General features: G+C 38.4%; 1 protein-coding gene across 2 annotated transcripts; it reads left to right on the top strand.

The window, feature by feature from the left end:
- Positions 1-1,319: 1,319 nt before the first annotated feature.
- Positions 1,320-13,069, top strand: LOC105631128 (protein trichome birefringence-like 41). Of its 2 annotated transcripts, XM_012213128.4 has the most exons (5): positions 1,324-1,800; positions 3,337-3,508; positions 4,539-4,714; positions 11,826-11,984; positions 12,622-13,045. In XM_012213128.4, the coding sequence occupies exons 1-5, from the start codon at positions 1,556-1,558 to the stop codon at positions 12,914-12,916; spliced, it is 1,047 nt and encodes a 348-aa protein (XP_012068518.2). In that variant the 5' UTR covers positions 1,324-1,555; the 3' UTR covers positions 12,917-13,045. The 2 variants fall into 2 exon arrangements, with proteins under 2 accessions (XP_037493990.1, XP_012068518.2); XM_037638062.2 differs by lacking the exon at positions 11,826-11,984 and having other exon boundaries at positions 1,320-1,800; positions 12,622-13,069.
- Positions 13,070-21,206: the final 8,137 nt, after the last annotated feature.

Below are 21,206 nucleotides of genomic sequence, written 5' to 3'. Positions count from 1 at the left end.
AAATCCTCCATTCTCCACTCAATTCCACGATTCACCACCACCATTAAACCACAAAATTATCATCTGGATATCCTTCTTCGTTTCGTCAAAACTAATTTTCTGGATAATTTGTATGAATTATGAATTAGAGAAAATAAAAGCCAAAAGCTATGAAACACAGTGAATACATAGTAAAATGAATACATAGTAAAACTTGCTTATATTTAAAAAAATAGAACTTTATTTAAACATTTCCTTGTATATGATAAACATTTCTATTAGGAGATTCAATAGACAAAGTATTTAAGGAGTATTTTGCGTTTTTCACCATTGATGCTCTTGACTATGTGTTTTCAGGAAATCGTTTTCTCCTATTACAAAAAAAAAAAAGCCTTTTAGCAACGGATGAATCGATCGATAATCTTTTTTTTTTTTTTTTTTTTTATCACTAAAAGAGAATTAGTGACTGATTGGTGACAACAACAATCTGTCGCATAATTCCTTATCGCTAAGACGTCAACGACCAAATTATATATTGGTCGCTAATTAGCGACAGATGAATGGGTCGCTGACATTGCTAAAGTGGTCACTGAATCACTTTCAAAAATCACCGATTCTATTGTTATTCGGTGGCTAAATCCGTCGCTGGTAGTAGCTAAAGTTCTGAAGTATTCACCACTGATTTTAGTGACTAACAGACATCTGTGGCTAAACCGCCTTTTTTTAGTGTCCATTTGCTTTTAACTGTGAAAACAAGACGAAGATAGAGATTATTAAGGAAACTGAGAATTGAGAGAAAAATGGGAAAGACACGTGTTTTTCCAATTGATTTTTATGTTATTAATGAAAAAAGAGTATTTGAAAAAGAAGAAGAAGATTGTATAGAGGTTTGATTTGAAGGAATAAGAGGAGAGGAGAAATCTGATAGAGAAAGAGATAATATAGCCATGGAAGAAAGACTCTAATACCATGAAGAGTTAAAGAATGATGGGTGTTCTTCCCTTGTGTACCACAATGTATATATCATGAATATGAATATAATTCGATAAGTGCAAGAGATATGTACAGAGAATTATAGAGATAACTGTGTCTAAGATCCTTGATTTTGTTAATTTATAATATTATCAAAATTTTAATTTAGGGCATATTTATTATAAAATTTTAATTTTTCATTTTATTTTTTTGCGAAAAAATTTTGAAGTTCGAAAATCAGTGTATTTAAAGACCAAATTTAAAAGGAAGGGAATCATGATTACTGTTTAGTAACGACACACGGGCCACCGTCACCGTCATTGTAAGATTAATTTCTTTTGATATCTAAAGATATATTTTAAGTTCTTTGCTATTCAGACTGCTTAGTTAGACTTGTAAAAATTTCTAATCACTCTCTCTCTCTCTCTCTCTCTCTCTCTCTATTTCTTTAAAGATAGAGAGGATAGAGAGAGAGAAGGACAGAGACAGAGATTTCTAGTCCTATTATATCTCTCCACCATTCGGACACTTCTTCATAGCCCCTCTCTTCCCCTCTCAAGATTTTCACTTTTCTCTGGTTGGTTTGATAAGAAAAGATTGAGAAATGGGTTTGTGGGCTTATTTTATTTTCACTATTATTTCTCATTTCTTGGTTCTTCCTTATACAATAAAAGCTACTAGTAGCTGCGATTTCTTTACTGGTACTTGGGTCATTGACAGTTCATACCCTCTTTACAACTCCTCAATCTGTCCTTTCATTGAGAGAGAATTCAGCTGCGAAAAGAATGGCCGTTCCGATTTATTATACACCAAGTACAAATGGCAGCCATTTGGTTGCGATTTACAGAGGTACGACACCGTTTATATCTTGTTTTACTTGGTTTTTGTTTCATTATACTGTTCAAGCTGGCTCTGCCATTGCTGAGTTTTAGCTAGATAGGCACTGCTACAGTGGGTTGATAACTCCACCAGCCCGTGACATAGAATTCCATTACTTTATCTTTGTTTTTTTCTTTCCATCTATTTTTACTTTTTGGTTTTCTTTTTGGATAAGATATGTATGATAATGATTATTTAAGGAAATATAAAGTTAGCTTTTTTGAAACATATTAAAATAAATCAGTTTTGAATTTCCATAAAAAAAAAGTTTTTAACACTTTAATTTTTATCTTCAATATTTTTTTTTTCATACATCCTTCTTGTTTTAATCAGAACTTAATCTGAAATCTTTGAAATTCTTTAAATCAAATTTACTATTCTTTCCATATGTAACAAAATGGTAATAAAGTAAGTTTTTATTTTCAAAAGATCTAGTAAGGTTATACTACCAAAATAAGAAATTTCCAAATGCACATCAATTGCCAAATTAATTACAAAAATAAACTACGTAATTTAGTATTTTTTATATAAATTTCAGAAAAATGTTAGTCAAACCCATGTCTAGCTTTTTTTCTGAAATACATTTATTACTTTTAAAGATAATGAGATATCTTTAAAAATAATAAATAAAAATATAGTTCAACTAATAAATAAAAGATCAACAGTAGCTAGGCCTTCCTTGATTTTTATTTATTAAATCAATATATTTCACTTGTCCAATGGTTTATTTTTTATTTTTTATTTTTTAAGGCAGAGAGAACAGTTAACTGGTCAGTTAGATTCATATTATGTTTAACAAATATTTATTAATTTTTATTTCGCAAAGAATCCAATGAGCTAATTTTGAGATCTTGAATATGAATAAATAAAAAACATCCTGTTTTTCTGTGGGCCAATCTAGGAACAAAAAGTGGTAGCTCTTGCTGTCACTATTTGATTGCGGATTGAATTCAATATTTGGTTTTATACACGAATTTAATTTGATTTAATCTTTTTTATAAAAAGTTGAATATATTTAATTTAAACGGATTAACTGGCCCACCTAGCTCTTGCAATGGCTTTATTAACAGAAACTGTTAAAAAAGGTTGTCTGGCCGTGATTGGTTATTGCACGTGAAACCAAGTATGTTTGGGGACAGTGGCTTTTACTTTTAGCGTTTAGCTTTTGGTAATGGTGTCTGATCTGAGGAGGAGGTGGTGGTGGTGGGGAGGGGACAGAGATTCTTTTGACATCTTTTCTAACGTTATGAGAATAAAAATCCTAAAAAAAGCGTATGTTTGTTAAGCTCATGGTCACGAGACCTGCGGTGGTATGTCTTCTCTTTTGTTTTTTATTTGCTGCCGTCACTGCCTTGCATCGCTTATTTCAATTTTTTTTTTCAAATGCATAAATTCACAATTAATCTAAAATGATTATGAGTTGAGGAGGGGACTACTCATTGGCTCGGTGGTATGGCTCCCTTGTCTTTCAAATGCATAAGTTTGTAATACTGTTGGTTGCGATAGGTTGGACGGTGTGGATTTCTTGGAAAGATTTAGAGGGAAAAGCATAATGTACGTTGGTGATTCCCTAAGTCGGAATCAATGGCAATCATTGACTTGCATGATTCACTCTTCAGTGCCTAATGCTCAATACACTATTGCAAGAGAAGGAGATGTTTCTATATTTACATTCACGGTATGCCTCTTTCTTTTGATGGGAATCTTCTTGTTGGTTAAACCTATCATTCGATTAGCCAATCATGGGGTCCTTTTTGGTTACTTGTACATCCAGTGCAAGTAACTTGTGCAAATGATCTTCTTTGCTTGTAGGTTTTTCCTAGAATTGTCCATCTACACCATAAGGCCCACCTTTTGCAAATGCTTTTCTTTCATTTTGTTTGTTAGATAGATCAACTTCTTTTGATTGGGATTGGAGATTAACTTAAAATTTTCAATGCAGGATTATAATTTGGTGTTTTACACTTTTAAATACATAGAAACAGGATTAAGGGATTTACTTACTTAGATTGAATTTATGCACAAGTACTTTCTTAGGATTAAAGTGCCAAATTTCATGGTAGGATTTGATTCAAAATTTATCTAGGATTTGTAAAAAGATTTTTGGTATTCATGTAAGACAAATATTGTTAAAAAATTTGTTTTTATTTATGTGAGAAATATTGTTAAAAAATTTATTTTTATCTATGCGAGAAAAATAATTGATATGAGATTAAAGCGCTAAATTGCAAGTAGTTATGTGCACGGTAGTGCAAGGATCTTTTATGCAACTCTAACTTTGTGGTACCTTAAACTTTATGAATGACTTATCATGCATCCACATTGATAGCAATAGTTTTAGATTTTTTTTGCTTCTATATCTAAAATATTGATTTGACGTATAATTAACATAACTTTTGCAACAACAATGTTCATATTTTTCTGCTATTTATTAAATATTTAATTAATCTAATTTTGTAAATTTTTGGAGGGCTATATATAATTTTTGCAACAATATTATTGAAAATTTAATTAAGGTTGAGCTTCTAATTCAAGATTGAGCAAGTTGGCATCAATATTATTTTTGAAGAAACGAACGAATTACACCTGACATAGTTGAAGTTTAGGGAATTGAAAGGTCTAAGCTCAATCACGGAGGTTTAACAATGATTTGACGACTCCAAAAACTGGTAGTTAGCTTAGTTGAATAATTATGTATGATTATGCAGGATTACGAAGTCAAAGTGATGCTAGACCGCAATGTGTACCTAGTGGATGTCGTGAGAGAAAATATTGGGAGGGTGTTGAAATTAAATTCAATCGAGGGTTCCAAACTTTGGAAAGGCATTGACATGCTCATCTTTAATACGTGGCATTGGTGGAACCGCAGAGGACCCACTCAACCGTAAGTGCATAACTCTTACAAAATAAAATTTATTGTTTTTTAATCATTGAATTTTAATTTTTATTTTAATGAGAGGTTACATGTTGGAACTCCATAATTGAGCTGAAATATTAACATGGTACAAAAATAAAGGCTAAATTACAAAAATGAAAAAAGCTTGAACTTTGATGTGTTTGGCAAATTTAGATAATATTTTTAATTTTGTCAATTACTATCTAAATTTATTTTTCTTTTCAATTAGAGCAATTGTTTAGAGTCTATTAGTTTGTTGCTTATTTGATCGTTAGTTGCTCCTATAGCACTTTAACTCACAATTATATGGTTGTTTTTTGGTCATTCATCGATCCTTGCATTTAAAATTTCTAAATTGAAAGATTGCTTTGTTAAAACAATCCCCTTCCATCTCATCACAAATTTAAAAGAATCTAATATGGCTTTACGCCTAACGGACTCTTGATACACCCTTAGTGACCAACTTGCATTGTCAAAAATCCCAAGATCCAACAAATAGATTTTTTCGCTTCAAAAGCTACATCACTTGATTGCACCACGAATTTTGGACGTAATTCATAATTGACAATAAAAAATAATTATCGATATTGATTGACGAAATTCAAAGTACTACTCAAGTTTAGATTTTTTTTATGATTAAGCAAAAATAAAATATTTTATTTAAAAAGTCAGATTTTATTTTAATAGAGTGATTTGGAATATATCTATTAATCTAATTAACAAATTATGCTACCTACATAAAAATAGTTAAAAAAAGAAAACCCTGTTCCCTTAGTTTTTCTTCGAAACTTTGTGGTATAATATCATGTTAGCATTTTAGATGTGGTATAGTCCCTTTATTTTTATATTTTTTTTATTTTTTATAATTAAGAGATGTAATTCCCCTCTAGCAGTAGAGTGTAAAAGTTTTTTAACTATCACAGTAAAGCGTGTATTTTCCAGAAATCAAACTTCTGTTCTTAACCTTTTGGAGATTAAGGTTGTTTATCATCTCAACCATCACCTTGTTAGTAGAAAGTTTTTAATTGTTCTACACATGTAATTTCCATGCAAGACTACAATTTCCCTGGCCTAAAATTCTCAATTCTTTAAACTAGTATGTTGATGAAACTACACTTAGAATAACTAGTTTGCACGATCTTTATCTTATTAGAAATTAGTAGCATACTGTTACACGGAAGGTTCTGGAAGCCACTAGAATTCGTGGGAAAGGTCTACCAAGGCCAAGAAAGAGCTACCAAGTTTAAGAAGCTTCTGGATCCATGAAGAAAACTCTAGCCCACAAGGTATTTAGGTGTATAATCTATAATATTCTAAATTATTCTACACATGTGTAAAGTGGATGGTAAAATATCTCTAAATATAGAATGATCCACTAAACCTCCACCACACATTTCTTGTAAAGAATTGTAATCACATGTTAAGGAGGTGGAAATTTCTATAAATACCTCACCTCCCCTCATTTGTAAATCATCCAAGCATTTGAGTAATAAGAGATCTACAACAAAGCTCTTACAAGCTCTCTCGTGTTCTCCTCTCTACTTAGCTTACATTTTCGCTCCAACACGACTCCAAGGCTTACTTAGTGCATCCTAAAGTCTCAAGGGTGACTAAGTGCCGCGCGGATAGGCAAAAGAAAAACCTATCTCCGTGACAGGTGGTATTAGAGCAGATTTCATCCTAGGTACCAAACCTTTTATCTCAACCTATGGCAAGTGAGGAAGCTCAAGTGGTTGTTACTGAAGAACAACAACCCGAGCAAGCTGAAGCCATTCGAGGCCGTGAGCAGGTGCGTGCTCGGCCTAAGCGAGGAAGTCAAAGGCACGAACCCCTCCCATGGATCCTGTGGAGCAGAAAATTATAGCTCTTGAGCGATCTTTGTCCACTCAAGAAGCTATTGTGGGAGAACTCTCCAAACAAATTGACAATATTGTTCAGGAGAATGAAGAGATCACTCGGGCCGCCAAATGCATGATTGCAGAGCTTGGCAAAGCCCTACGAGAGGAGCTTCAAGCCCTTGTTGGTAGGATGATCAAGGTACGAATATTCACCGAATTTGAATTAGTGCCCTACGTAGTGAAGTAGATGCGATCCGTTCCGAATGTCGGGTGCACCATCATATGAGTAGTCTTGCCTTAACCAGTTTTACCACCAGTGCTTTGGTACCTGGTTTGAAGGTGCCCAAGCCTGCGACGTAGAACGGTACGCGTAGCGCCTCGATGGTGGAGAACTTTCTCTTTGGCCTTGACCAGTACTTTGAGGCCATGGGGGTATTGGATGATGCTGCCAAGATTAGCAATGCCCCCACGTTCCTCTGGGACGCTGCTCAACTATGGTGGTGAAGGAAGCATGCGGAGCGTGAGAAAGGCATTTGTGCTATCAATAGATGGAAGAAATTCAAGGTAGAATTGCGGAAGCACTTCGTACCTCACAATGCAGAAAGTGAAGCAAGGGGTAGACTACGTCATCTACGACAAAGCGGTAGCATCTCCGATTACATCAAGGAGTTTACTACCCTTATGTTGGAGATCGACGATCTATCCGACAAAGACGCTCTCTTCTACTTTAAGGATGGGCTAAGTGATTGGGCAAAGGTAGAGTTAGAACGGCATGACGTGCAAACACTTGACGATGCCATTGCCATAGCTGAAACTCTAACCGACTACTCCACACAAATCAAGAATAAGAAGCCCAATCCTGGTAAGAGTGGGGGAGAGAAGCATAGTCAGAAAAAAGGATCAGAGTCACAAGGAGGGCGGTTCATCCAAATCTTCCTGCGAAAAATATGATAAGCCGTCCAAGAGGTATGATTCCAAACCTCCGAAACCTTCGATCATTTGCGATGGGCCGCATTGGACAAAAGATTGCCCTAATAAGAAGGCAATAAATGCGATGCATGCCGAATATAAAAAGCAAGAGGCAGAAGAAACCCAAGCCAACTTGGGATTCCTGCAATATTTGTGCTCCATAATAATAACCCTTCCTCCTAGCATCCCCAAGATGAAGGGACTGCTATATGCCGATGTAGCCATTAATGAAAAATCAGCTAGCGTCATGCTAGACATAGGGGCTACGCACAACTTTATTAATATCGAGGAGGCCAAGCGACTAGGCCTGGATATCAATGGAGGCAGTGGCATAATCAAGACTGTAAATTCGAAAGTGAAGCCAATTGTCAGATTTGCAAAGGCTGTAACAGTTAAAATTGGATGATGGTGCGGTAAGCTAGACTTCACTGTCATGCCCATAGACGATTTTGACATAGTATTGGGACTAACATTCTTCCGAAAGGTATGCGCACTCCTTTTCCCTTACTCAAGTTCCCTAATTATACTTGAAGGAGAGAAGCCGTGCATTGTCCCATTGAAGTGCATAGAGAAATCACCATCTACGATCTCGGCTATGCAATTCAAGTGGGGCTTAAGCAAAGCCGAAAACTTTATAACATCAATAAGGGAACTAAATGAGGGTGAAGAAGTAACAAATCCTAAACAGTCTTTGCCTGAATGTGTGCAAATGATTTTGGATGAGTACAAGGATGTCATGCCTCCCCAGTTGCCGAAAAAGCTCCCTCCTAAAAGGGAGATTGATCACCAAATTGAGCTGGAGCCTGGTGCCAAGCCACCAGCCATGGCTCCTTATCACATGTCTCCTCCGGAGTTGGAAGAACTAAGAAAGCAACTCCAAGACCTCATTGATTCAGGGTACATCTAACCCTCTAAAGCTCCTTATGGCGCACCAGTCCTCTTCCAAAAGAAGAAGGATGGCTCTTTACGAATGTGCATAGATTATCGGGCCTTGAACAAGATCACTATCAAGAACAAATACCCGATACCCTTGATAGCTGATCTCTTTGATCAATTGGGGAACGCAAGATGGTTCTCAAAGTTGGACCTGCGGTCAGGTTACTACCAAGTACGCATAGCGGCAGGAGATGAGCCAAAGACGACTTGTGTAACTCGATATGGTGCATTTGAGTTCATGGTGATGCCTTTCGGTCTAACCAATGCCCCAGCAACATTCTGCACTCTCATGAACAAGCTGTTCCACCCATTCCTTGATAAGTTCGTGGTGGTATACTTGGACGATATTGTGGTATACACCACTACCCTTGAAGAGCACGTGCAACATCTCAAACAAGTCTTCCAAGTTCTTTGGGAAAACGAACTCTATGTAAAGGTGGAAAAGTGTTGCTTTGCTCAACAAGAAGTGGAATTTCTTGGGCATCAGATCAAGGAAGGCAAGCTAATGATGGATCCAGCAAAGGTGAAGGCTATTCAAGAATGGCAACCTCCATCAAACATCCCTGAGCTAAGATCCTTCTTAGGCCTGGTAAACTATTATCGCCGCTTCATAAAGGGATATTCAGCCATCGCGGCACCCTTAACAAATCTACTCAAGAAGAATTGCTCATTTCATTGGGCATGATAGTGCTAAGATGCCTTTAAACAATTAAAGCAAATAGTGTCCGAAGAGCCTGTCATGGTGCTGCCCAATTATACAAAGCCTTTCTAGGTACACACTGATGCCTCAGATTACGCTATTGGCAGGGTACTAATGCAAGAAGGCCATCCCATTGCCTATGAAAGTCGAAAGTTGAATGATACCAAACGTTGGTATACCGTCCAAGAGAAAGAAATGACAGCCATAGTTCATTGCCTACGAAAATGGCAACACTACTTGCTTGGCAGTAAGTTTGTGGTCAAGACGGACAACGTAGCTACCAGCTACTTTCAAACTCAAAAGAAGTTAAGTCACAAGCAAGCTCGATGGCAAGACTTCTTGGAAAAGTTCGATTGTCAGCTTGAGTACAAGTCAGGGAAGGCCAACGTTGTTACTGATGCATTGAGTCACAAGGCAAAGTTAGCCAACATTAGTGCTAGCACCCCACAAAGTGACTTCCTGGAGAGCATCCGAGAAGGCATGCAACACGACACCTTTGCCAGGAACTTGCTCAAACTAGCAAAAGAAGGTAAGACTCGAAGATTTTGGGAACATGACAGAGTACTTTATTCCCATGGTAATCGAGTCTTTGTGCCGAAATGGGGGGATCTTAGTAAAGAAACTCTTAAGGAATCCCACGATTCAAAATGGGCTGGACATCCAGGTGAGACTCGTACTTTAGCCTCTGTAAGAGCTCACTACTACTGGACGAGGATGCAAGATGACTTCGAGACATATGTCAAGACTTGCCTTGTCTGTCAACAAGAAAAGGTAGAACAGCAACCTCCCACGGGTCTACTTGAACCACTTCCCATAGCGGAGCGACTTTGGGAGAGTGTCTCGATGGATTTCATCATCGCACTGCCAAAGTCTGAGGGATATGGTAGCATCATGGTGGTGGTTGATCGATTTAGCAAGTATGCTACCTTTCTTCCCGTATCAATCGATTATAAGGTTGATGAAGCAGCCCATATGTTCTTCAAGAACGTGGTGAAGTTATGGGGACCTCCTCGAAATATCGTAAGTGATTGAGACCCCCTTTTCACTGGCAAGTTTTGGCGAGAGTTGTTCAAGCTGAAGGGGACAGACTTGAACTTCTCAATTAGCTTCCATCCCCAAAGTGATGGGCAAACAGAGTGTACTAACGCGTTGTTGGAGTTATGCCTTCGACATTATGTCAGTGCCCATCAACGAGATTGGGCTAAGTTACTTGACATTGCCCAATTCTCATATAATCTCAAAAGAAGTGAATCCACTGGCAAAAGTCCCTTTGAGATCATTATGGGACAGCAGCCCCTCACTCCCAATGCAATCGCAGCTTCATATGCAGGCAAAAATCTAGTAGCTCACAAGTTTGCGAGGGAATGGCATGAAGAAGCTGACGAGACTCGTGCTTGTCTCGATAAGGCTGCTTGGCGAATGAAGAAATGGGCCAACACCAAGCGGCGACCAAGAGTGTATGCTGAGGGAGACAGGGTGCTGATCAAACTCCTTCCTAACCAATTCAAATCATTTGCGCAAGGTGCATAAAGGGTTAGTGAGGAAGTACGTGGGACCATTCCCCATCATCAAATGAGTAGGGAAGGTTGCTTATCAAGTTGAACTCCCTCCCAAGTTGAAGATTCATAATGTCTTCCATGTTAGCATGTTGAAACCTTATCATGCGGATGATGAGGATCCAAGTAGGGGCGAGTCTACTCGAGCACCAACTGCTGTCGTTACCGAATTTGACAAAGAGGTTGATAGCATTCTCAATTCACGAGTAGTACGGCGATGCGGAGTGCCAAACTATTACGAGTACTTGATCAAATGGAAGAACTTGCCCGAGTCTGAAGCTAGCTGGGAGCATGAAGATATTCTTCGGCAGTTCAGCGAACAGATAAAGGAGTACAACGCAACGAGGGCGTCGTGAGATTGAGTGGGGGAGAGTGCTACGCAGAAGTTTCTGGAAGCCGCTAGAATTCGTGGGAAAGGTCTAGCAAGGCCAAGAAAGAGCTACCAAGTTCAAGAAGCTTCTGGATCCATGAAGAAAACTCTAGCCCACAAGGTATTTTGGTGTATAATCTATAATATTCTAGATTATTCTACACATGAGTAAGGTGGATGGTAAAATATCTCTAAATCTAGAATGATCCACTAAACCTCCACCACACATTTCTTGTAAAGAATTGTAACCACATGTTAAGGAGGTGGAAATTCCTATAAATACCTCACCTCTCATCATTTGTAAATCATCCAAGCATTTGAGTAATAAGAGATCTACAACAAAGCTCTTACAAGCTCTCTCTTGTTCTCCTCTCTACTTAGCTTACATTTTCGCTCCAACACGACTCCATAGCTTATTTAGCGCATCCTAAAGTCTCAAAGGTGACTAAGTGCCACGCGGATAGGCAAAGGAAAAACCTATCTCTCTGACAATACACTATTACTTTGATACACCTCACGTATTTGGCATGCTCGCAAAATGCTAATTTCAAGTTGCTTGCTAGTCAAATATTGTTTTTAACAAAAAGTAAACAGTAAAATAAAAGATAATTTCTTGTACTTTATAAAAATTAGATTCATCATATTTTTTTGTATGTTTATACAAGAATGTATTTTATTTTCTAATTTTATTTTATTTTATTTTATTCTTTAATTGATTATGTTTTTATAGATGGGATTATATTCAAGATGGAAATGAGATTAAAAAAGATATGGATCGTATGCTTGCTTTCAAGGAGGCACTCACAACATGGGCAGCCTGGGTTGATTCAAACATTGATCCTACAAGGACATTGGTTTTTTTCCAAGGAATTTCTCCATCTCATTACAAGTAAGACCTTTAACCCATTTAGTGTTAAAGAAACTAAATATCTTAACTTCCCCTTCATGCATAAAAATGTATAGCTTGTGGTAATTGCATATACGATCTGAACAATGATACAAAAATATATATATATATATATATATATATATATATATATATATTATTTTTAAATTGACAACTTGTCTCTTTCTTCCAATGGTTATTGAGAAATGGAAGGAAAAAAAAACATAATCATCACAATTGGATACAAAAACATAATCACCATAGTCGAACACAAAAAATTTATACTCCCTCTGTCTTCAATATTTGTTCAAATTAACCATTTTATTTTAAAGGTGGACAATTTTTAAGAATATAATTATTTTGTTATTTTATTTCTTCAATTTTATGTTAGAATCAATAGGAGAAACATTTTAGAAGTAAAAAATAGTGATAAGGTGATCCACAAAATCTACCACACCTAGATACTTGCTAAATGGGCAAGAGGTCTATAAACTTATATACATTTTCAATATCCAATGTGAAATTGAAATACACATTCCAAGACATCAAAGCTAATTTTAATTAAATAGTTAATTTGAATGTTAAATCAATAAATGGAGCATATTCCTTATTTCATGTTCTTAATAAATTTGGTACTCAGTGGGACCCTGTGGAATGAACCAAGTGCAAGGAGTTGTGTGAGAGAAGAAGAGCCAGTGTCTGGGTACACGTATCCAGGAGGATTGCCACCAGCCGTGGATGTGCTAAAGGGTGTACTAAGAACAATGAAAATGCCTGTGAAATTGCTTGATATAACACTCCTCTCTCTGCTACGTAAAGATGGACATCCTTCTATTTATGGGCTTGGCGGGTCCACTGGCATGGATTGCAGCCATTGGTGCCTTGCTGGTGTTCCAGATACATGGAACGAAATTCTTTATAATCTCATTCTTTAATGACAAAAAGATAATATATATATATATATATATATATATATATATATATATATATATATAGGAATTGTAATTTTTTAAACAAAATAAAAAATTTGTTACTGTGTATCCCTAAAACATGTTTCAATTTAGTGGAATTGGTTAATTTCATTTTAAAAAATAAATTTCGGTTTTATGTTATTTGAGTTGTGTATTTTCTACAATATTTTATTAGGAGTTCTTCTTTTCGATTTAATCTTGTTTGCGAGTAACTTTAACTATGATATTAATTTAGATAGATAGTCTAGACAAATTATATCATATTATATCTCTATAAAAGGGTGAATATTCGGTTGATTTAAGTCGAATAAGAGCAACCCTAGTTAACTAACTTTTTATATATAAAAGAAATGGATAAGCATTGTCCAGAGAATCAAATCAAACTAATTTGAAAAAAAAAATTTTTTTGACATCTATTAAAAAACGATGAAGCTAGTTTATTTAAATAAATCATTTTTTTTTTAAGAATGAAGAGTATGTTTAGTAAAATTAGTTGTATTAGTAGCTACTAGCTATTTTAGTAATGGCTAGTTATTAAGTGTTTGAATAGATTTTCATAAAACGCTAAAAGTTGAATGTTACATAAGTTAACATTTTATAAAACGCTGTTTTAACTTCTAAAAGCTAGTTGAAATGCTATATTACCGAACACTAGAAAAAAAGGGCGGTTAGTGTTTTAACCAGTTAAAATTACTTAAAAAGTTATTGCTGAATACAGTCAAAATAAAACAACTTAATTCAGTTTAGTCAGTTTTACCTTTATATGTAGTACTTTGTTTATTTTTCTAGTTTTTCTCTCTTTTTTTTTATTGAATAGAGTTTGTAGCAGCAGGGAACTAATAGCAGTCATGGTGGGTCTGGATCTCGCTTCGTAGCCTTATCTAAACTGCTGGAGGATAGAGTAACTAAGAGAGAAGACCTGGTTGAGGATAGGGAGGTGTCAGGGAGTCCGCTTTTTAGCCTTTGGAGACTAATGCAAACCATGCAGAACTTGTACATGATTCAGTATGTCACCGCTTTAACTCATATTCAGTATGTCACCCCTTTCTACAATGTCAATGCCGGACTGCAAACAGTCCGGCCGGACCGAAGGCCATTTTGGACATTTACTGGAAGTATGTCAATATGGTACTTAAAACGTCCCGAATGTCGCGAGGATCGCGGAACAGGTCCCGGAATATTTTTCGGAGGTCCCGAACTCCCAAAAAGGCTCCCGGAGTGAGGCACGGTGTCCGCACCGGCCACGGCGGCGTCGGGGCCGCCGGGCATGGCGGCGCCTGCAGCCGTCCACTGCGGAGCCGGCCGCCGGCCGCCGTGCACGGCGGCAGCAGCCGCCCAGCCTGGGCGGCACCTGCCGCCCCACGCATGGGCGGCAGCGGGGCCTGCCGCCCCACTTCCTGGCGAGGCCTGCCGCCCATCGAGGGAGGGGCTGCCGCCCCGTGCGGTCGAGGCTGCCGCCATCGCGCGCGGGGCCTGTCGCCCCGCGCGTGCGGGGGGGGGTGTGGCCTGGCCCCCCCACCCCCCTGGGCGGCACCTCTCGCCCAGCTGGGCGACACATGCGCCCAGACCGGGCGGGGCACTGCGCCCCAAGACTGGCGGCAGCTGCCGCGCTCCAGCGGCACCCCCCGCCAGTTGTGGGCGGGCCTGCCCCCCACCGACAGGGCGGCAGTCTGCCTCCCTCCCGGGCGGCAACCTGCCGCCGAGCCAGGCGGCACCTGCCGCCCAGCCTCTTGGGCGGCAGCTGCCGCCAAGCCAGGCGGCACCTGCCGCCCTGGACCCGAAAATGGCCTATAAATAGACCATTTTCAGCCTATTTCTGGTGCGCCTTGTCTGTTTTGATAGACGAATCCTTCTCCCTCTCACGCTCCTTGCGTTTTCTTTACCGCTTTTTGCATTTAATTTAATTTTTATTGCATTTTTATTGTGATATTTGGACATTAAAATTAAACAAATTAAAATTAATTAATATTTCCTAAGCGATGAGCTTAATCTGGAGTTAAGAAGCGGTCGTCGATTAAATCAGGTATGTAAACAAAACCCTGCCTATTTAATTTTAGCACTTCATGCATATTTCTCTTCTACTCTTAATAATTCTACAATTGCATAAATGCATCCACGTCATTATTTTTTTTTGGTAAATAAACTGCCTTAATTAATTTGATTAAGCTTAAATGCCCGGTTAATCAATAATCGTGGTATTAAAGCCTTAAATCCTACAATATTGGCTAAAAGAGCCTAGTTAATTAATAGCTACGGTTCAATTGCCTTATTTCGAATAAATCTGGCTTAAGTCCAATTAATCAATAATTGTGGCTAAAAGCCTTAATCAATCACGTTTCGACAATAAATTGTGATTAAGCTCGAACGCCCGATTAATCGATAATCGTGGCATTAAAGCCTAAATCGCACATTTTGGCAAACTAATTGCCTAAAACAACACATTTCGGCCAAAGGTCCAAAATCAACCATTTTAGCGACAAATCGCTTAAAATCAATCTTTTGGCAAAATGTCTTAAAATCAACCATTTTCGGCTTAAAACCGTAAAATCAACCATTTTAGCGACAAATTGCGTAAAATCGACATTTTTGGCAAAATGCCTTAAAATGAACCAATTTTCGGCCAAAGGCTTAAAATCAACCATTTTAGCGACAAATCGCTTAAAATCAATCTTTTGGCAAAATGCCTTAAAATCAAGCATTTTCGGCTTAAAACCGTAAAATCAACCATTTTAGCGATAAATCGCGTAAAATCGACATTTTTGGCAAAATGCCTTAAAATGAACCAATTTTCGGCCAAAGGCTTAAAATCGACCATTTTAGCGACAAATCGCGTAAAATCGACATTTTTGGCAAAATGCCTTTAAAATCAACCATTTTCGGCTCAAAGCCGTAAAATCGACATTTTTGGCAAAATGCCTTAAAATGAACCAATTTTTGGCTAAATGCCTTAAAACCAACTTTTTTGGCGACGAACGCCTAATCGAATCAATCGATCTTTTGGCAAAATGCCTAAACAAAAATGCACGAAGCATACACACAATCATGCATAAAGCATACACACAAAAATGCACAAAGCATACACAAAATCATGCACAAAGCATACACACAAAATGCACAAAGCATACACAAAATCATGCACAAAGCATACACACTCATGCATAAAGCATACCCATTCAAAGCCCTTCAAAGAAGGCCTATCGAACTACGTTGACTTTGATCTTCCATTCAAACGGAAGTACGTAGGCACGTTCGGGATTTCACCCCGGGTGGCAAGTCGAAATCATCAAAATCACATAAACATTTCATTTGGTCCAATTACATCATTCACCTTGCAAAGCATTCATTCATCGGTTAGTTCATCAGCATGACATAGTCTCGGGATCCATCTCGGGTTCGTAGACCATGCTTTAAACATTGGGTTAATTAATCTAATAATTAGGTTAATTAAAAATTGGAGTCACTTAGGGTTTTTTCCTAGTTTACCCTAAAATAATTAAACAAGGTGGCGACTCACACACCCACGTGCATTTCTTCTCATTCATCATATGCATCACATGCCTATGATATTTGGGGAAGGGGTTCACAGTTTGGCGACTTCACTGGGGAAAATTAATTATGTAATCTTTTTGCATAAAAGTGGACTACAATTGCTGTGTAAACTAACCTGCCCTTCTTTAGGGTATTATTTTGTTGTGCCTTGTTTTGCAGGATATCCTAGCACGAATCAAGTGTTCTTTCTTTAAGAATACTTGATAAGGAAATTTGGACTTAATCGTAAAATATGATTAAAATGTTAAAACCTGTTGATTTATTTCCACGATTGAGAATCCTTTTCTCCATTGCATAAAAGAAATGAACTTCAAATGAATTTCTTCTCTTTCTGTTCAAACTTCTGAGTCTGGATAGCAAGTAGCGCTGATCGGCAGGTCTCTTTGATTATGTCGATGGACAGCCAAAGCGTCCTCCCTGTTACCGCAAACCATCCCTAATCCTTTTAGGGGTGGCACATGGGTATGCGTACCGTTGGACCCACGCGAAACTCCTTGTTTCACATGTGGTTAGGTATATCCATACTCAAGGTTCAAGGGTCCCTTAATGAGCCGATTCTCTATTTGTGTCATAGCCTATAGAACCTATCCTTTAAGGCTATATGCACCCAATGATGCTGAATCATTCCATTAAAATGAATTATGTTTTGATATTGTGTGCATTCACGCATTCATCCCATACTTCACAAAAAAAAAAGGGGTCTAGAAAATGATTAAAAAAAAAAAAAAAAGACTCTTACAAAAAAAAACATTCCATTTCAAAGCTGAAAATTCACATTTTGGTCCCTGAGACCTGAAAATTCACATTTTGGTCCCTGAGACCTGAAAATTCACATTTTGGTCCCTGAGACCTGAAAATTCACATTTTGGTCCCTGAGACCTGAAAATTCACATTTTTGGTCCCTGAGACTTGAAAAATCACATTTTTGGTCCCTGAGACCTGAAAAATCACATTTTTGGTCCCTGAGACCTGAAAAATTACATTTTAGTCCAAAAATTCACATTTTGGCCCCTAAGGCCCAAAAAAAAAAATTTTTTTGAGAACTTAGGGCCTTTCGAAAAGTCGAGGTGTCCAACCCTAAGCACTCTACCTTACATATCACATCCCATTGGGTCTTATCCTAGGTGTCCTAGCCTACCAACACTACCCTACATTGTTTGGTCATACCAACCCACATCACAAGGGTCAAGTCCAAATACCTTACCCTTACACTACCCTACCTCACACTATCTCACATCCCCTATGCAAACACCTTATATAGGATAGTCTAATCATTTTGACCACCCACAGGTACCCCTCCAAGGACCACCCGTACCCAGCCACACCTACAGTGCTATCACCAACCCCACCAACTTCAACTGCACCAATGGCATCCCTTATTGACATCAAAAACCTCATGGAACAAATGGAAGCCAGAATGGAGGCTAGAATGAATGAAGCATTGGCTGCCCAGAGGACTGCACTAATAGCTGAACTAGGTATGGGTAATGGAAATGGGGCTTCCGCTGGGGGAAGTGGACCTGCTACCTCCAATCAGGGACCTGGTATTGAACCGACAAACCCTACCCTTAACATGGATGACATACCCTCTGGAACTGCTTCTGAGCTGGAAGCTCAGAAAATGAGAGAGAAACTAGAACTCCTGGAAAGGTCTATTACTGCCCTTAAGACACACAAGGAAGTGGTGGACATGGACTCCTTGTCCTTGTTCCCCGAAGCGAGACTACCAACAAAATTCAAAATGCCCAACATGGATAAGTTTGACGGAATCACTTGTCCCAAAACGCACCTGAGAATGTATGTGGGTGCCTTCAACCCGTTTGGCCTGAACAGCGAGCTCCTTGCTCAGTTGTTTCAGCAATCTTTGACTGGTGCTGCATTAAGATGGTTTGTAAGCTTGGATCATTCCAAAATGAAGAATTGGGACGACATATGCAATGCTTTCAACATGCAGTACCATTATAATATCAAAGTGGATGTTACCCGGAGGGAGCTAGAAACCACTAAACAAAAGAACAATGAGCCCTTCTCCTCATTCCTTTCGAGGTGGAGAGCCAAAGCTGCTCAAATGATCAACCGACCCTCTGAACAGGAACAAGTTGACATAATAATCAAGAATTTACTGCCTGTCTACCAGTCACAGCTTCAAACACAGTACTTGCCTACGTTCCAATCGCTCATTGCGACTGCAACTAAGGTGGAAGACTTAATCCAGTTGGGTCAGCTCAAAGAAGACTCATACAAGAAGCAGAATCATGCTGGGTTCAGTGAGACAAATGAAATAGCCAGTATAATCCCCACAAATCCTTTACGTGTTGGGAATTTGGGGAACAATCAGCCAAGGAGGCAATATACTGATCTCGGCATGCCAATCCTTTTGGTATTCCGAGAAGCAATGAAAGCAAATTTACTGAAGCCCTTAGAAGCAAGGCTATTACCAAACCCCCTGCCCCAGAATTTCAAAGCCAAAGAATACTGTGAGTACCATCAAGGACATGGGCATAAGACCGAATCATGCTGGACTTTGAAAAACCGTCTACAAGACCTGGTTGACAATGGGTCTATCATCCCCAAGAGCAAGCTGAATAACAACCAATCCCTTGCCTAACCATGGGATTAATGCAAAAAAAAGAAATTGCTAAACAAGAATCGTTCGATCCTTTCGAACTTTTCTTAGAAATGAATGAAATTTGTGTCTGAGAAGGTTGAGATCAAGCCTCCAAAAGAACAAAGGAATTGTTCAAGACCAACAACAACATGTCTGATCGATTGAAGCATCGAGAAGAACAAAGTCACTACAGTCAATCCAATCCTAGTCCATCACAATCCACCTAGAGTCTATCTTTTAAGGTCTAGTTTTCTCTTTTCATTTTCATTTCCATTCAAGTTTTCATTCAATTTAAATTTGTAAATCTAAGTGTCTTCTGTACGCAAAATTTTGTCTTATCAATAAAAAGGGATCAGTTTACGTTCCAATCATGTTTATACTCTTTCCATATCCTTTCCTGTGAAAAAAAAATCAAAAAAAAAATAATAATAAAAAATTGAAAAAAAAAATGATGACAAAAAAAAGATAATAAAAATTGGCAAAGAAAAATGCATTCATCCTTTCATTTGCTTTGCATCAATCAAAGCTGGGGGCATCTTAAGAAGCACCATCAAAAGGGAAGTTTTGAAGGGTAATCATGGAAAGGATCCAGCAAAGGGTACGCAAGACTTCAAACAGTACCGAGACAAAGCCGATTGAAGAGGTTAGGGCCATAATGGTTTCTCCGAAAACCCAAGAATGGAAGATGCTCCGATAGAGAGGTGTCTGAATTTTGAGCTTAAAAGCAACAGAATAAAGAAGTTATGCTTGGAATTGGGTTGGGTCTGCACGAAGTCGCAATGCTATCCATACACTACTCAAGTCATCTCAGAATCAAGTTGCCTCGAAATTCTTTATGGAGAGGCTGCTTCTAAGTAAAAAAAAAAAAACGGGTCAAAAGGAACCTCTGCACAAAAGAAAGAAATCAAGGATAAAGTTACAGGAAATCAAGTTGCCAAAAACGAGTCAACTGCAAGTTCTCCGTTAAATTCAAGCCCATCAAGGGTAGATGACAAATCATTTCAGCCATAAGGACAAAGACCAAGCGACTGCTCACATTTTTGAAAAAGCAAGTTAAAAGAAGCAGTCATTTCCACAAATTGGATGACAACAAACGCCTTGACAATCAAGTGCCAAGCATGGCACAAGTACAAGTGTCCTTATAAACAAGGATCATTTCTCAAAACAAGGAAAAGGAAGAGTCTCCTCAAAATTCCTTATGGAGAGGAGAACCATTAAGGAAATAAGTTTCAAATTCAGAGGAAGATAAAGTTCAAATTAACCTCAAGAATTCAAACATGGCAAAGCCACAAACTCAAAGCATAAAAGCTTCTTCAACACTCAAGCCACTCAAGTTACCACCACAATGTGGGTATTCAAAACTCTTTGTGATGAATACAAGTTATATTTCAGTCAACCAGTGGTAAAACCGCTACAACAACAAAGCCAGATTCGCCTAGGGTCATCACTATCATGCGAGCTCGAGTCAATAAGTTGATTCAACATCATCAAAGTCAGGAATGAATCCCGTAAAGACATCAAGTCGGGAAGGAATCCCGCAAAGACATCAAGCCGGGAAGGTAACCCGCGAAGAAATCAAGTCAGAAATGAATTCTGCATCAACATCAAATCGGGAAGGAATCCCGCAAAGACATCAAGTCGGGAAGGAATCTCGCAAAGACATCCAGTCGGGAAGGAATCCCGCAAAGACATCAAGCCGGGAAGGAATCCCGCAAAGAAATCAAGTCAGAAATGAATTCTGCATCCACATCCAGCCGGGAAGGAATCCCGCAAAGACATCAAGCCGGGAAGGAATCCGGCGAAGAAATCAAGTCAGAAATGAATTCTGCATCAACAATCAAATCGGAAATGAATTCCACAATCAGCATCAAGTCGGAATTGAATTTTGCCCCAACAGCAAGTCATTCCGCACCAAGTCGGAAATAAATTCCGCACCAAGACGGAAAGGAATTTCGCACTAACATCAAGTCGGAGATGAATTCCGCACCAGCCGAGCACGAAGTTCGCATCCCAGAAGGAACTACGAAAGACCTGATTCTCCCCATCCCCCGAAGAGTTCTTGGAGATACGTAGACAGCCACAAAGGCGCGGTCACAA

This window comes from Jatropha curcas, chromosome 7, assembly GCF_041381405.1.
Source record: "Jatropha curcas cultivar XTBG-Jc1 chromosome 7, XTBG_Jcur_1.0, whole genome shotgun sequence".
NCBI classification, from domain to species: Eukaryota; Viridiplantae; Streptophyta; class Magnoliopsida; order Malpighiales; family Euphorbiaceae; genus Jatropha; species Jatropha curcas.
Note: the sequence above shows the minus strand (reverse complement) of the source record. Positions and strands in the feature narration are given on the sequence as shown.

Coding starts and splice junctions, on each gene's coding strand:
- LOC105631128 (XM_012213128.4), top strand. CDS start 1,556: ATGGGTTTGTGGGCTTATTTTATTTTCACTATTATTTCTCATTTCTTG. Junction 3,509..4,538: donor TTTCTATATTTACATTCACG/GTATGCCTCTTT, acceptor ATGATTATGCAG/GATTACGAAGTCAAAGTGAT. Junction 11,985..12,621: donor ATTTCTCCATCTCATTACAA/GTAAGACCTTTA, acceptor TTTGGTACTCAG/TGGGACCCTGTGGAATGAAC.